At 41.4% G+C, this 17,292-nt stretch overlaps 2 protein-coding genes across 14 annotated transcripts in view; one reads left to right on the top strand and one right to left on the bottom strand.

Moving 5' to 3' along the window:
• LOC137658523 (ADP-ribosylhydrolase ARH3-like) overlaps positions 1 to 17,292 on the top strand; it is a 97,802-nt gene that overhangs the window by 79,779 nt on the left and 731 nt on the right. Inside the window, exon 10 of one of the 2 annotated variants that reach the window (XR_011047355.1) lies at positions 14,056 to 16,159. The exons of the other annotated variant lie outside the window; for it this stretch is intronic. The gene's annotated coding sequence lies outside the window, so the exon portion shown is untranslated. The remainder of the gene's footprint in view (positions 1 to 14,055; positions 16,160 to 17,292) is intronic. 2 annotated transcript variants of the gene reach the window in all.
• Positions 10,035 to 17,292, bottom strand: part of LOC137658521 (actin-binding LIM protein 2-like) — a 499,957-nt gene continuing 492,699 nt past the window's right edge. For all 12 annotated transcript variants that reach the window (XM_068393310.1, XM_068393309.1, XM_068393300.1 and 9 more), the window contains one exon: positions 10,035 to 13,883. In XM_068393310.1, coding sequence (XP_068249411.1) covers positions 13,770 to 13,883 — 114 coding nt within the window. In that variant the 3' untranslated portion in view covers positions 10,035 to 13,769. The remainder of the gene's footprint in view (positions 13,884 to 17,292) is intronic.

Raw genomic sequence — 17,292 nt, 5'->3', positions numbered from 1 at the left:
CATACATACATACATATACCATGGCACTTCCCCCAATTTTGGGGGGTAGCCGACATCAACAAAGAAACAAAAACAAAAAGGGGACCTCTACTCTCTACGTTCCTCCCAGCCTAACAAAGGACTCAACCGAGTTCAGGTGGTACTGCTAGGGTGTCACAGCCCACCCTCCCACATTATCCACCACAGATGAAGCTTCATAATGCTGAATCCCCTACTGCTGCTACCTCCGCGGTCATCTAAGGCATCGGAGGCAGCAGCAGGGCCTACCGGAACTGCGTCACAATCGCTCGCCATTCATTCCTATTTCTAGCACGCTCTCTTGCCTCGCTCACATCTATCCTCCTATCACCCAGAGCTTCCTTCACTCCATCCATCCACCCAAACCTTGGCCTTCCTCTAGTACTTCTCCCATCAACTCTTGCATTCATCACCTTCTTTAGCAGACATCCATTTTCCATTCTCTCAACATGGCCAAACCACCTTAACACATTCATATCCACTCTAGCTGCTAACTCATTTCTTACACCCGTTCTCACTCTCACCACTTCGTTCCTAACCCTATCTACTCGAGATACACCAGCCATACTCCTTAGACACTTCATCTCAAACACATTCAATTTCTGTCTCTCCATCACTTTCATTCCCCACAACTCCGATCCATACATCACAGTTGGTACAATCACTTTCTCATATAGAACTCTCTTTACATTCATGCCCAACCCTCTATTTTTTACTACTCCCTTAACTGCCCCCAACACTTAGCAACCTTCATTCACTCTCTGACGTACATCTGCTTCCACTCCACCATTTGCTGCAACAACAGACCCCAAGTACTTAAAGTGATCCACCTCCTCAAGTAACTCCATTCAACATGACATTCAACCTTGCACCACCTTCCCTTCTCGTACATCTCATAACCTTACTCTTACCCACATTAACTCTCGACTTCCTTCTCTCACACACTCTTCCAAATTCTGTCACTAATCATCCAAGCTTCTCTTCTGTGTCTGCAACCAGTACAGTATCATCCGCAAACAACAACTGATTTACCTCCCATTCATGGTCATTCTCGTCTACCAGTTTTAATCCTCGTCCAAGCACTCGAGCATTCACCTCTCTCACCACTCCATCAACATACAAGTTAAACAACCACGGCGACATCACACATCCCTGTCTCAGACCCACTCTCACCGGAAACCAATTACTCACTTCATTTCCTATCCTAACACATGCTTTACTACCTTTGTAGAAACTTTTCACTGCTTGCAACAACCTTCCACCAACTCCATATAACCTCATCATATTCCACATTGCTTCCCTGTCAACTCTATCATACGCTTTCTCCAGATCCATAAACGCAACATACACCACCTTACCTTTTGCTAAATATTTCTCGCATATCTGCCTTTTTGTAAAAATCTGATTCATGCAACCCCTACCTCTTCTAACACCACCCTGTATTTCCAAGATTGCATTCTCTGTTTTATCCTTGATCCTATTAATCAATACTCTACCATACACTTTTCCAACTACGCTTAACAAACTAATACCTCTTGAATTACAACACTCATGCACATCTCCCTTACCCTTATATAGTGGTACAATACATGCACAAACCCAATCTACTGGTACCATTGACAACACAAAACACATAAACAATCTCACCAACCATTCAAGTACAGTCACACCCCCCTCCTTCAACATCTCAGCTCTCACACCATCCATACCAGATGCTTTTCCTACTCTCGTTTCATCTAGTGCTCTCCTCACTTCATCTATTGTAATCTCTCTCTCATTCTCATCTCCCATCACTGGCACCTCAACACCTGCAACAGCAATTATATCTGTCTCCCTATTATCCTCAACATTCAGTAAACTTTCAAAATATTCCGCCCATCTTTTCCTTGCCTCCTCTCCTTTTAACAACCTTCCATTTCCATCTTTCACTGTCTCTTCCATTCTTGAGCCAGCCTTCCTTACTCTCTTCACTTCTTTCCAAAACTTCTTCTTATTCTCTTCATATGAATGACCTAAACCCTGACCCCACCTCAGGTCAGCTGCCCTCTTTGCCTCACGTACCTTGCGCTTTACTTCCACATTTTTCTCTTTATATTTTTCATACTTTTCTATACTATTACTCTGCAGCCATTCTTCAAAAGCCCTCTTTTTCTCTTCCACTTTTACCTTCACTCCTTCATTCCACCATTCACTGCCCTTCCTCATGCTGCCTCCAACAACCTTCTTTCCACACACATCACTTGCAATCCCAACAAAATTTTCTTTTACTAACGTCCACCTCTCCTCTAAATTGCCAGTTTCTCTTACTTTCATTATATATATATATATATATATATATATATATATATATATATATATATATATATATATATATATATATATATATATATATTTATTTATTTATTTATTTATATATATATATCCCACCCTTCGTGAATTTTGGAAGGAACATTTCAATATCGTCCATTGCTTAAAAATTATTGAAGATGCATGGCAGGGTATCACAAGAAGAACTCTTAATTCAGCATGGAAGAAATTGTGGTTCGATACAACAGACCCTGATGACCCCGAACCTATTGTGATAGATGAAATCGTGTCTCTTGGAAAGTCCATGGGCCTGGAGGTAGACGAGGCAGACGTGAGCGACCTTGTCGAGGAGCATCAGGAAGAGCTCACGACACGTTATTTTTTCCATACTGTACGGTATAGAAAAATAATTGAAGGTGCAGTACGAAATTATGGTACAACAATTTTAACAGGTACGAAGTTTGGAAAACGTTCATACCGTACCGTACCACCAGCCTTGCCGACATGACAAGAAGCATCTCGTCTAAGAAAGCATTTGCGAGAGTAGTCTAGGATGACAGTAAGAATTTAGTCTTTTATCTTATTTTCCTTCCCCATTCTTGGGATGTAGTGGTTGAACAGTTATGTTTCTGGGACATATTATACCTTGATCCTGAGGACCCATTCAGTCTATCTACCAAGGCACTTCTGCCAATTTTGGTGGGTAGCCGATAGGAAAAAAGAAAAGGGGAACTTTTCTTAGTTCCTCCCAACCTATTCTATTTAGGTTAAGATAGAAGTGTGGTTGTCAGACAGTAATGTAAACCTATCAATTTAATTCAGAACAACATTTCAGATGTCATACCCCATAGGGGTAGGTTGTTCCATGACATTCTATCTAAATGTCAATAGCCTAGCCTATCCCCTGAAATTTTCAGAGCATAAAAATTCAAATGGATTTAACACTCTTGCTCCTCTTAAATTTGTCACAGGATTTTAAACCAACCAGATTAGTTATGAGTTTTCTTGCACCTAAGGATAAGTCTCCTATCAAAAGATGAGGGTTTGTTTTTGTGAAGCCAATCACAAATTTTAAAAATAATTTGGATTTTTCCTAACTAAACAAACTTGAGTCCCTTAAGTTGTACTTCCTGCTGCATCCACTCTGCAAGTCTATGTGAAGGTTGTCATGGCTACTCGTTGAACTGGTGGAGGACCAGCGCTTCCCCCACTACAAGCTAGTAATAACCTACATCATGTTATAAATTTCAACTGTAGTTTCCAGCTTTGCTAACATCATATTCCTATTAAAATGCTCGGGTTTGTGTAGTTTTGAAAAATACAAATTACTGCATTTTAAGGTTTTTGTGATATTTAATTAGGAATACTTGAACGACATGAAGGTTGTCGCTCTATATTCATACAACACGGACTGCATTGGCCTACATAAAAAAACTATTGATGGACCAAGTCCATGACACTTTTTTCTTCTGCAGAAGGAACTTACTGTATATATATTCATGAGGAAACCAGGGCACAAGTGTGTGTGGATTTGTGGAAGGTGTGGGAAAGACCCAACATAGATAAAGTTTGCAACTTCCCTCAACAAAACAAGATCCCATGGGTGATGAATCCCATACATCTGGAATGGTAAAACCTGGAATATTATGCATTGCTCCCTTTACTATAAGTTGTCAAGTCATCGACAAATTCAAGATTCCCGATAATTCCAGGATGGCACCATTAGCCTTAGAGGGAATAGTTTCCAGATCTTTAGCCTCTTCTGTCACATGTTCCACTCAGGTTTCCATAGAGGATGTGGTTTCTCAAGCAACTTCGTTGCCATTTAATAGACCATCAATCATCATGCTTAACCTGTGGCTCTCCATCTAAAACAAGGGAGTTTTCAAAACCCTTGGACTATCAATCTTACCATCTAAAAGATCGACTAATATCAACAGGGCATACTTATTCTACCTAGTTAACACCTGTTGGGATATAATTAAATTCCCATGATTACTAAGGTATGAAAAGGGTTTTTGTATAACTTCAATTAAGAGTATGACTATGTTGCCTTCTATTCTTCAACACATTAATTTAAACCTACCTGTCAGTCCATTTGATAGCGACTCGATCGGGTCTTCTGTTGATGAAAAATCGCCTGTAAACCAATGGACTAGGATGGAATTTAAATGTATTGAGAGGTACTTATTGTCAGATATCTTTCTTCTTTGAAGGAATAGTCAGCAACTTCTTTCTGATCATTGTCACAGAAAGGGGTATTGGTTGGCCTTTTAACCTCTTTGCAATGTGTTCCTGTTCAGTATTTGTGGGCAGACTAGAGTTAGTTTGTTCTTTTTGGGAGACTTACTGTGAATTAAAACTTCTATGTGAAGGATTGGAAAAGAAACTGGTTGCCATCCCTATTTTTGCTATGACTTTCTGTAGTGATGTTTTGCAAGAGATAGCAAAGATGATAAAGCAAACAAAAGTGTTTCTTCATCACCACATTTCCTTTCCAAGAAGGTCATTCAATAATTTAGTGGGAAAAGATTACTGGGTAAAAACTGTACCTACTAAGGTAATAGGTAAAGAGCTTGTCTAATTCCTCAATAACATAATATGCAATTGTTCCAACACGGAGTACTTACCCGAACTACTTTCTTAGGAATATCTGGGATTCTCCTCCCAGCCGACCAGAATTTTGTGTAGTTTCCCCTATCTCCGTTTTCTATTGTGGGTCTCTGTAGCGGATGAATACGCGGCCTGAGGCGACCCGGGTCAGTGAGCGTGCGTGGCCAGGTCTCGGTCACCAGTAAGTTTCTGGTCGCGACGTGATTAACATCTCGCCGCGCTCTCTCATCCCGTGCGACCCCACGCGGTCCCCACGTGTTCAACCCTAACCTTATCCACCTCTTTCCTCTGTGTGCCTGTGTTGCTTGGTGCTTTAGTGTTCGATTATGGAGCATCCTCGTCGTTGCCCTGGGCCTATGGCCGGTAAATCTTGTGGTGCATTTCTGTCTAAGCCGGAGTTCGATCCCCACACTTTGTGTTCTTCGTGTAGGGGCAGTGTTTGTACCCCTTCAGCCACATGTCCGGAGTGCGAGTCTTGGCCCGAGATCCAGTGGGCTCTCTACGGAACCAAGAAAAAGAAGGCAGCCAAGAGATCGCCCAAGAAGGCTAGCATCTCCTCGCCCTTAGCGTCGCCCGATGCCCCGTCGGAGAAGAGTTCCCTGCCGCCTTCCCCTACCTAGAGTAGGGGACGAGGTAAGTCCGTTGCGGGGAAGCGGCCCATTGCCCTTCCCCAGGAGTCTGATATTCCTGATGTGGGGGATGTTGTGTCGGTACAAGCATGTGGGGGGCCTGATGGGGGGCGGGAGTGTGTTCGGGGGACGAGGCTCTGGTGCCTACAGGACCCGTCTCGGCCGAAGATCCGATGTGGGGGAAGTCTGCTCCGGCCCCTTCTCCCGCATCGTGGTTATGTGTTTCAGGTGCTTCAGCAACCGGGGGAGAAGCGGACAAAGAAGCAGGCTCGTCGAATTCAGAAGACCTCCACCTGCAAGACGTCCGGCTCACAGGAGGTCCGCGCCAGACGGCCCCTCACTCATCTCGTTCTTCGCCAGTCCAGCCGAGGAGAGATTCCCCGTCTATGTCTTGGCATCAAGCCCCACAGCCCTCCCGTAGGGGAGGTTCAACACCGCAAGCCTCCTTTAGGTCCTTCTATTCCAACTCCAGTAGAGGGTGCTCCAGCCGCGCCTCTAGAAGATAGGCAGAGAGCCCCCCCACTTCTGCCAAAGCCTCGGGTAGGGGGATGCCTCAAACACTCTTGGCAAGCTTGGCGGGACCACGGAGCGGATCCGTGGACCGTAGCAGTACTGAAGGACGGGTACAGGCTGCCCTTCCTAGCGGACCCGCCTCCTCTAATTCCGGACCAACAGGTGGAGTGGTTGGCGCCCAAGGACCCCTTAAGAAGAGCGGCATTACAGGAGGAAGTGTCGGCCATGCTCACCAAAGGGGCGTTGGAACCAGACAAGAACCCCACCCCGGGGTCCTACAGCAGACACTTCCTGGTGGAGAAAGCGACAGGGGAGTTGGAGGCCGGTCATAGACCTGTCGGCCCTCAACAAGGTTGTGTGCAAGACTGACTTCAAGATGGACACCCCGAAGTCGGTAATGGAAGCCTTGAGGGAAGGGGACTTCATGATGTCCTTAGACCTCAAGGACGCCTACTTTCAGATCCCTGTCCACCCCTCCAGCAGGAAGTTCCTAAGAGTGAAGTGGGATACCCAAGCGTTGCAGTTCAGAACTCTCTGCTTCGGGCTATCGACAGCCCCTCAGGTTTTCATGAGAGTCTTCACAACAGTCTCAGCCTGGACACACGAACAGGGCATCCGCCTGATTCGTTACCTGGACGACTGGTTGTTACTTTCAGCCTCAGAGGGAGTACTGAGGGAGCAAGGCGCAAAGCTTCTACGGTTCTGCAAGGACTTGGGTATCACCATCAACCTGGAAAAGTCGCAGTTGACGCCCTCCACCAGGATGACCTAACTGGGGATGGTTCTAGACACCCACTTGGTGAGGGCCTTCCCCTCCTCAGAGAGGTTGGACAATCTGGATCGAATACTTCGACCCTTCCTAGCGGACCTGCCGAGGAGAGCCAAAGACTGGCAAAGGTTGGTGGGCCACCTGTGTCGGAGAAGTTAGTCCCCCGGGGGAAACTCAAACTGAGAGTGGTTCAATGGAACCTAAAGGAGCTCTGGACCCCGGGGGAGTCCCCGCACAAAATAGTCCCGGTGTCCCCGGAGACAAAGGAGATCCTGAAGTGGTGGCACGACATGACAAACACCCTCAAGGGGAATGCCCTTCGCGATCGATCCTCCGGAGATGCTGTTGTTCACGGACGCATCGAAGGAGGGATGGGGAGCCCACCTTCTCGACGAGTCGGCGAAGGGGAAGTGGTCCCTCGAGGAGAAGAGCCGTCACATAAACGTGCTAGAGCTGATGGCCGTTCAAAGGGCATGCCTAGAATTCATCCATCTACTCCAGGGAAACTCTGTGGCTCTGATGTGCGACAACACCACGGTGGTGGCCTACATGAAAAAGCAAGGAGGACTGAAGTCGAAGGAGCTGTGCAGTCTCACAACAGAGTTCCTGGAATGGGCCTCAAAGGAGCAGGTCGAGGTCACAGCCAGGTTCATTCCAGGAAAGTGGAACGTTCTATTCGACGGCCTCAGCAGGATGGGTCAAGTAGTAGGGTCGGAGTGGTCCTTACACCCGGAAGTGGCCCAGACGGTCATCCTGAAGTGGGGGTCGCCAGTGATAGACCTCTTTGCCATGAGACTCAACGCACAGCTCCCCGTGTTTTGTTCTCCTGTGCCGGATCCAACAGCAGCGTTCGAGGACGCCTTTCAACATCCTTGGGACAACCTCGACGTGTTTGCCTTCCGTCCCTTCGGGATGCTCAGACAAGTCCTCAACAGAGTAAGGTGGGCAAGCTATCTGTGGATGACTTTGGTAGCGCCCTGGTGGCTGGAGAGAGAATGGTTCGCGGACCTAAAGGAACTGGCGCGCCTCCCACCATGGCCCCCTTCCAGACAGGCAAGACCTCCTCCGTCAGCCCCACTTCCAAAGGTTTCACGAAAACCCTCGGTCCCTCCGCCTACATGCGTGGAGGTTATCGAGCGGCTCCTGAAGAGGGAAGGATACTCTTCAAAGACCGCAGCAAGGATGTCGGGTTACCTGAGATGGTCTTCTGTCGCAGTATACCAAGTGAAGTGGACCACTTTTACTAAATGGTGCGCCTCACAGAACATCAGGCCGTTGGAGGCCTCCATTCATGGGATAGCCGACTTCCTAGTCTATCTGAGAGACGACGTGGGTATGTCTATTCCGGCCATCAAGGGAGTCCGAGCGGCCTTGGGCCAAGTCTTCCTCCTCAAAGGCATTGATCTAGGAGCTTCCAGACAAATCTCGATGCTCATCAAGAGCTTCGAGCAGTCTTGTTCCCCCCGTGCCTATAGAGTACCCCAGTGGGATGTGGCCAGAGTTCTGAAGGCTTTGTCGGAGCCGCCCTTCGAACCCCTTAAGGATATCCTAGACAAGGAGCTCACCCTCAAGACTGTCTTCCTTTTAGCCCTAGCATCAGCGAAGAGAGTAGGCGAGCTCCATGAGTTGTCGTACGAGGTCTCGCACACGAAAGGCTGGCGTGAATTAAGTTTCAGGTTCTTGCCCGATTTTGTAGCCAAAACACAGAACCCAGCTTACTGGGACCCTAGATTCGAGGGTTTTTCAGTGCCAGCGATTCCGCGTTCAGACAACCCGAGGGACTTGTTACTGTGTCCAGTCAGAGCGGTGCGAAAGTACCTGGAAAGAACGTCCAAGCTTCGGCCTGGGATCAAGAGTATGCTCGTCTCATCGGGACTACTGAAGAAAGCAGTCTCCAAGAATACTGTCTCCTTCTGGTTACGACAGATGATTATGAGGGTTTACGACAGCACGGGAGTCTCCCTTCCGGGAAAGCCGAGACCCCATGATATTAGGGGCCTGAGTACTTCGTTGGCCTTCGAGAAGAACATGGCTGTGGGCCAGATCCTGAAGGCGGGCACTTGGTCAAGGCAGTCCACCTTTACGGCCCACTACCTGAAGGACTGTTCTAGGAAGTCTTTGGACGGTCGCTCTATTGGTCCCGTCATTTCTGCGCTCCAGAAGATTTAAGGTCGTAGCCCCGGGGAAGCCGTGGGTGGTAAGTCCAAGCGACACAGGTTCCTTCCTTACCTTCCCCCTTATCACCACTTCCCCTCCATTCCCCTTGATCCCTTACTCCTGCCATGGGGAACACGTTCAGATGAAAGCATCCATGTCCGAAGATTCTTACAGAGGTGTTACTTAGACACTAAGATAGTTTTTTGTGTAGTTTTCCCTAAGTCTCATATTCCATTTTGGGTCAGAAGAACCTAGCTTCATATCGAGGTTTGATCTTTTTCCAGCCGGTCTCTTGGTCCGCAAGGCCACTCCCACCTCCTAAAGTATAAGTCTCCTAAGAAAGTAGTTCGAGGTAAGTACTCCGTGTTGGAACAAATTACAAATTTTAAGTAATTTATATTTTTCCTAACAGTACTTACCTCTAACTACTTTCGGGTTATGGCCCACCCATCCTGGCCCCGAGTGTTTTACAGGACTATGATACCTTATCTATCATAAACTTACTGGTGACCGAGACCTGGCCACGCATGCTCACTGACCCGGGTCGCCTCAGGGCGCATATTCATCCGCTACAGAGAGACCCACTATAGAAAATGAAGATAGGGGAAACTACACAAAATTCTGGTCGGTTAGGAGGAGAATCCCAGATACTCCTAAGAAAGTAGTTCGAGGTAAGTACTGTTAGGAAAAATACAAATTACTTAAAATTTGTGATTTTAGTGGGAGAACAGTATTTCAGTATATTATTTCAACTCCCAAGAGGAATTACCCCTTGCAATACTGATCTTCACAGGCAGAATTGAGCTTAACTATTAATCTGTTACTTTTATATTTATATGTAAAATAAGGGACTCCATACCTGTGTGTACTTGGTAGTTACAGTACTTCTGTAAAACAATAAAAATAGGTAACAAAATGTAAAAAGCAATGGTATGTATCTATGAAACTATTTACTTTTATTTTCTTTGTGTTAGGAATTTATTTATTTGGGAAATATGTGAATACTGTAGGGTAATAATACAAATTCAGTCAAGCAAAGTCAATTATTGGTTATCCATATGTTCTACAGACTATAGCAACCCAAGCAGTTACTGTAAGCATATGAAGATGCATCAGTCTCTCGAGTACAAGAACAAATAAAAATTTTCCTGTACCATTCATAACAGACAGTCCTTTATTTTGTAACAGGAAAGCATCTGGGCCAATCTGTTAATAAATTTACTATTTCTTTCTTTTAAGTAACAATGTTATTATTTTTTAATTATGTACATAACCATTTTCTGATGGACAGTCTGTATTTGTTGAAAAAGAAAAAACTTGGTCCAAATCCTTGCCACTCATACAATTTCCCAAAACAAGCACAGAACTAATGATGATACAATGACAATGAAAAGTAAACTGAAAACCATCTTACACCTGGTACACAAAGTGGATGATGTTAGAACCTGTGTTATCCCAATTATATAACACATTTATAGAGATCTGTCTTTCTGCATTATCATGAGTAATGTAAACTGGAGCATGTCACTGGACAATGGAAAAATAAGTGTACTTATAAAAAATATTATTCACCTGAGTTTTGAGTTCTTAATCTATAAACATTTTGAATTAACTAAAATATATTATCTCTATAGTCATTCAACCTTAAGGTTTACTGTTATAGTGAATAATGTCAAAAGATGTTTGAAAGTCTTCCATTTTCCAGTTCTTCAAGTTTATTCACTGACAAGGGTAAATGATATAGCAGCCAGACTAAATTATATAAAAAGGAACATCTAACAGTTATTATTCTACACTAATAGTGAAATTATACAAATATTAAGACATGACAAAAATATAATATTGAATATATATAATATATTGAACAACAAAAACATTAAGTTGGATAGGACACATTAAGGTTCTTAATAAAATCAAGACACTTGTGAAGTGTTTTGATAATTCTCTGCCAGTCTATTTACATGAAAAGTACCTTTTATAATAGAAATAAAAAGTAAACACCACTTGTCTCATCAGCCATGTCTTGCAGGTCTTCATGAATGTACTAATCACTAATAACAGTAAGACCCTAAAAAAAGCACAATGCAGTTTATCTGGGAGCCAAAAGTGTGGCATAAGGTTGGCAATTAAATTTGATTTTTTTTTAATGAATACTTGAAATATCTAAATAAAACATTCAGGAAGCACATTTCCTATGCCATAACAAAAACAAATGCTACCTTCTACCATCACCCTTGCTTTGCCCATGTTAATATAAAAGTACTATTAACAGTGATCCTTAAGTTAATTTCTACATCCAAGGAGGGAAAGCAAGCAGTTAATAACATGCAATTCATTATGGATCTTGTTCATAGCTGAGATGTATTTTGTTATATTTTCAGTCAATGGGTACATTGAGAGTAGAATAAAAGTTTAGAAAAGACCTCATTTCACAGGAAGTAAAATCATAGCATAAAAGAGAGGAATTAGTGCATTATGATAACAAATATCTCCCAATGAACAATGTCCATAAGGGTGATTATAACAGACAAACCACATACATCTGGAAGAACATTAAAATGAAACGTTGTGCTACTGAATTTGGTTAATGATGAAAAAATGGCATTGGAGATTCATTCCGCGGATAAGTACCGACATTTAAGCAACCAAATATTCAACCGTAATAAACTAACGTATAGATCTTATTCCCTATTATTTGAATTTATTCTAAATTTCCCTTGTGAAATTCTGTCAGTAACTGCCTGTCAGAATTATCAAGTTGCAAGACAGAAGCAAAAACATAAACCTTGCATATACACTTAAACTAAAACTAAAACCAATGAATAATGCTTTTAGTACGACTCGACAAGACAAGTAAGAATTAATCCCATTACAAAGATGAAGATTATAGTTTGTACACATAATAAACATAGATTCAAGAAGACCTGCTTGACAATAGCTCAATGAAATCTGAATAATTTGCTCAGATGTAACAAGATTAGTATTTCAAAATAAAATACAATAGTAAGTATTAATCACTTTCATTCTGAAATTAAGAAAGATCTCTAAATATTCATTGACAATTTCCAATAGGTTGTTTACAGCAGCTGGTAAATAAATGAAGATCACATTTCAAATGACTAAGACAACATACTGGACTCAGGGAAAAAGGATTCTAAAGAGCACCATGAAAGGATTATCTACAAAGATGTCCACCAAATGTAAAATTTTAAGTAATGTATCAAGTGCATCAAGTCCCTAACAACACACACAACCATTCATACAAAAATGTCTTCATCTGGATAAAAATGAAAGCTGATTGGTTACACAATGTTTACTGGCTGGTACATCTTTACAACCTCAAAACTCATTCTTTCCCACACTGTTATTTATAATACTACTTCTGATAAAAAGGCTACAATATAAAATATATATATATAAAAAGCTTTGCAGTTAAGACAACCAATGACTTAGCCAATAAACTGCTACATGAACAGAGAGGAGTCTTATTAACAGACAATCACATTACCCCCACCTTGGGCAAAATAGTCCATTAAATGGCTTTTATACCACCTTATTTTGTTGTGGTGTGATCAACATTGTGAGTTCTCAGATGCAGTTAAATTGAATGATCTCTTAAGATAACTAAAACATTGAATTTTATTTTATTTGTTTTAAATAGGGGATAAAAGAAAACAAACATAAATTACATGATGCACATTAGGGAGTGTTAATTTACAGAAACTTCAATACAAAATTTGTATATTCCACCAAATTTCTCATCCAAGGATCACAGTCACTGACTACACCACATTTTAAGCTCTAAGAGGCACTATTTACAAATGAATAAATTTTATTTTTACATAATTTATTTTTTAATTATTTTTTTTGTTCGTCACAGATCTCGTTTGGTGTTTTAATGAAGATTTGTATTTTTGCAACAGGATCATAGATATTGAGCTTTGAAAACAACAACTATAAGATTTTCGTATTTACAGACAACAGAAAATAAAACTTATAGCAGTAGTCTTGAAGGCCAAAAACCCATGATGTTATTAGATCACTGCCCAACATGAGCACCAAAACTCAAGCAACAGGAAAGTGGGGCTGTACAATAGTAATAACCTTGAAAGGGAAGTCCACTAATGGACTAGGACTACTATTAAAATAAAAAAAAGAAGACTAGAAGTTATGAAACAGGGTAAAGTGACAAGCTTTAAAAATATTTACTGGATTTGTTTCTCAACCATTACACAACCAAATTCCATCCACACGTACTTCTGCTCCAATGGAAATTTATATTTGCATAGCTGTCACCTCAAGATGTTAATTTCACATAGTACTGTATAACCTACCCTGACAAAATTTTGCCCAAGATTAATGGTACAAAAATTACTAGTGATTTCAACCTAACTGAAAACTAACATTATAAAATTCTACACATCTCTTCTACTAAATTCACCATATGGAATTCATCAAGCACCTTTTCTTTCAGGTATTTGCTTTTATTCTTTCTATTTATCTTTGAAAGCCTTAGATTACCAGTAGGGCTGAAATTATTCATGAAATCATAGGATGGAAATATCTGGTTTCATGCAATTGGTATTGCAAAATAAGAATTTAAAAATTGGAAGTATATAAATTCTGTATATGTTTTGGAAATTGATTTGTTTGCCTTTTTTGACAAAAAGTGCACATATTGAACACCTTGCTAATGCAGCATTTTAATTTATTATGAAACAACACTCGTTCCTTACAGATAATCATAAAAATAAATAAGAACTCTAGAAAAATTTAGCTCTTCTCTTTAAGTCGTTTCTCCTCCATTCTGGAAGGCGATAGAAATCCATACGGGTCATGTGGAATACCATTTCAAAGTCTGTGTCAGATAGGTGACGCTGTGTGTAAAGAAATCTTAATTATTGCCAGGTTCATGAAAAAGCACAATACAGGAACATGCAACATTTCTGTAAAAAACAATATTCTTTACAATATATACTATAATTTTATTCATACAATCCCATTAATCATACATAGCTCACCATACGGCATCAACTCTTTCTTCTACAGGAAGTCCTCAGGTTACGACAATTCGCCGTTACAAATAGTCTTCAAAAAGGTACTTAAGAAAATCAGCATAACAAGGTTAGGTACGATACGACAAACTACTTGACAACGAGGAGAAGAGGCTAGCGCTGTCACTTGTGCATTTCGTGTCATTTTGGCATCAGTGCACCATCTTAGATTTTGGTGATGCTCTTTTTTTGGATATTTTTGTGTCTATTTTTACCTGCATCATGTCTGGAGAACGTAAGGGGAGACTTCAGATGGCAGTGTATCCAAGACAAGGAAAGCAATTACGATAGAAATTAAAGTGAACATCATGTCTGAAGAATAGTAAGGAGGAGACTTCTGATGGCAGTATGTCCAAGAAGCGGAAAGCAATTACGATAGAAATTAAAGTGGACATAGTAAAGGAAAACGAAAAAGGGGTGACCCCCCCACGTACTTAAGTCATACGTTAGGCCTCAGATGTTTCTACAGTGCTGACTATTATCAAAGATGAACACCTCATCCTTGAGCATGTGAAATTATCTGCCCCCATGAAGTCTCCCATTTTCACGAAACAATGCAGTGGTCTCATGATTGTGATGGAGAGATTATTAGTGATGTGGTTAGACGACCAGAATCGGCGTCATATCTCGGAGATCCTTATGGTGATTCAATAGAAGGCTAAGCATTTATTTGAGACCTTGAAAAATCAAAAGGGATGAAGGGAGTGAAAGTTTGTAGCCAGTAAGGTGTGTTTTTTTTTTTTCTTATTTAAGGCTCGTGCCAATTTGCATAACCTTAAGGAGCAAAGTGAAGCTACTAGTGCTGATAATTTAGTAATAATGAAGCAACAAGTGAATTCCCTGATGCATTGGCTGAGCTTTATTAGATATGGTTGGTTTTGTGCTGAACAAATCTTCAATGTTGACGGGACAGGCTAATTTTGGTAGTAGTGTTCCTTAGTGATGTAGGGCTGCTATATCGCTGACAAGAAGGCTGCACCAGGACACAAAAGTTGGCAAGGAGGGACCGAGTTTGTTTCTTGGGAGTAATGGGTAGTGCTTCTGGCAACTGCAAATTGAAGTCAGCCTATGCTTGTGTATCAGGCCGAGAATCCCAGGACACTTAAGGGGGTTAGAAGAGTTGGCTACCTATCATCTGGAAGTCTAATAGAAAGCCATGAGTGACATTATTTAAGGATTGGTTTTTCAACCATTTTGTGTCTGAGGTTGAGTGGTATTGCGTTAAAAATGGGCTACCCTAATAGTGCTACTACTGCTGAACAATGGCCCTGGTCACCCTGCCAACTTAGCTGACTTCAATCCCAATGTTAAGGTGCTTTACTTACCACCTAACAATATTTCACTGTTACAGCCTATAGACCAAGGGGTAATTTCTTCCTTCAAGGCCTATTACTTCTGTAGGACAATTGCTATGGCTTTGGAGGCAACAGAGAAGGACCTGACCCTCAAGATGTTCTCAAGTCCTGCAACATCCGAGGTGCTGTCAAGAAAATTGCTGAAGCTTGGGATGAGGTGAAGCATACCAACATGAATGGTATCTGGAAGAAGCTTTGCCCCTTTGTCAACGATATTTTTGGCTTTGAGGAGTCGGTTGAGGCTGTCACGCAAGAAGGTTGTTGGCCTTGGTAAGCAGCTGGATTTTGAGGTGGATGCTGATGATGTCACAGCTCCTGGCATCTTATGGAGAGGAGTTATCTGCTGAGGACCTCATTGAACTGGAGAACCAAATGATTGCAGAAGAGGAAGACACCCTGGTCCAAGAGCCCAAGAAATTTACAGCTAAGGCCTTGGCAGAAGGTTTTTAGGTAGAGAAACAGGATCCCAGCATGTTTTATGAATGTGTCCAGGGGGTCATGGATGCTATGAGGTGTTACAAGATCTTGGAAGAGAAGAGGATGCAATCCCAACATACAAACTTGTGTACAGTAGTACTTTAAAAAGATAGAGAGACCTGCACCTGATCCTCAACCCCTGTACCTTAAAATCCTGACTCTTAAGGTCCTCGTTCAGCTTCTCCAGCACCTCTTCCAGCATCTCATCCTGTCTCTCCAGCACTTGAAGTGCTCCTTCCAGTGTGCAAGCCAACCACAGAAATAAAGGTAAGGAATTGTTGTATGTACATAATTCCTTATTGTCTACTATTACTGTACAGTATTAATGTAGGTACACTACTATAAAGGGTATAGGTATTTATATGTATAGGGTACAGTAATTTATAAATAAAGGATTGTTTTATCTTTTTTTTCTTTAAAGAATATACATATTCAGTATGTATGTATGTATATTTTATGTTATATACAGTATATAAATCCGCCTTATGACAAAATAGACTATTGACGCTTTGTAAAGAACGGATCTCGTTTGTAACCTCTGGACTTTCTGTATGTAACTTTGTTTAGACAAATGCTGTTTGCTCGCCTGGGATTAGCATATTTTTTTTTTAAGTTTTGTGCCATTGTTTTCAAGCTTTCTGTTTTTTGTGATGATAAATATTTTTTTCAATCATTTTTGTTTCAATATTTTGCTACTTTTATTTTATCAAACATTTAGTGAAGATTTGTTGGAAATTTTACAATTTCATGGAATTTCATTATTAAGTGACAAAAAATTTGCCTTAACTTTTATGCAATTTTTGCCAGTTTCCCATTAACAGGATCCATTCAGTTTGGTTTTTAACTTTCATGATTAAGGTGAATTCTCTGTGCCATTGATTTAATTCAATAATAATTTCATTACAGTACTGAGTTTTATACTATTCCCGTTTTCACCAATACTTGGCTTTGTGGAAGGTTTGTTTATACTCATCATATTACTGGTTACTTAGTTTTTATAAGATCTATATTTGCTATACCCTTCATTTAGTGAAAAGCAATGTTCTCTGAATAAATCTTCAGTGTGTGTGAACTGTGCTGTTGATCAATTATTTATCTTTGCGCAGACTTATTTATTATTGGGAAGTGCCCAAGGACTCTGGTAATGTTCCGTCTGATTCTTCTATCTTGTTAGATGAGGCTTCTTCCATGTATCGGAAGTGTCAATAGTAGGAACTGCAAACATTTTATGAGTCATGTCTCCTTACTGTTTTGCTAATGAAGATACTGTATGTTTGTGAAGTATATCTAAGACTGTTAACCCTGTTACTAACTCTCCATTTCTGGTCCCTCTTAATGCCTACCTTCATGCTTCCCAACTAATTCTCCACCTGTTCCTGCTCGCAAGAATTCTTGCTCTC

Source organism: Palaemon carinicauda, chromosome 19 (genome assembly GCF_036898095.1).
Source record: "Palaemon carinicauda isolate YSFRI2023 chromosome 19, ASM3689809v2, whole genome shotgun sequence".
NCBI classification, from domain to species: domain Eukaryota; kingdom Metazoa; phylum Arthropoda; class Malacostraca; order Decapoda; family Palaemonidae; genus Palaemon; species Palaemon carinicauda.
Note: the sequence above shows the minus strand (reverse complement) of the source record. Positions and strands in the feature narration are given on the sequence as shown.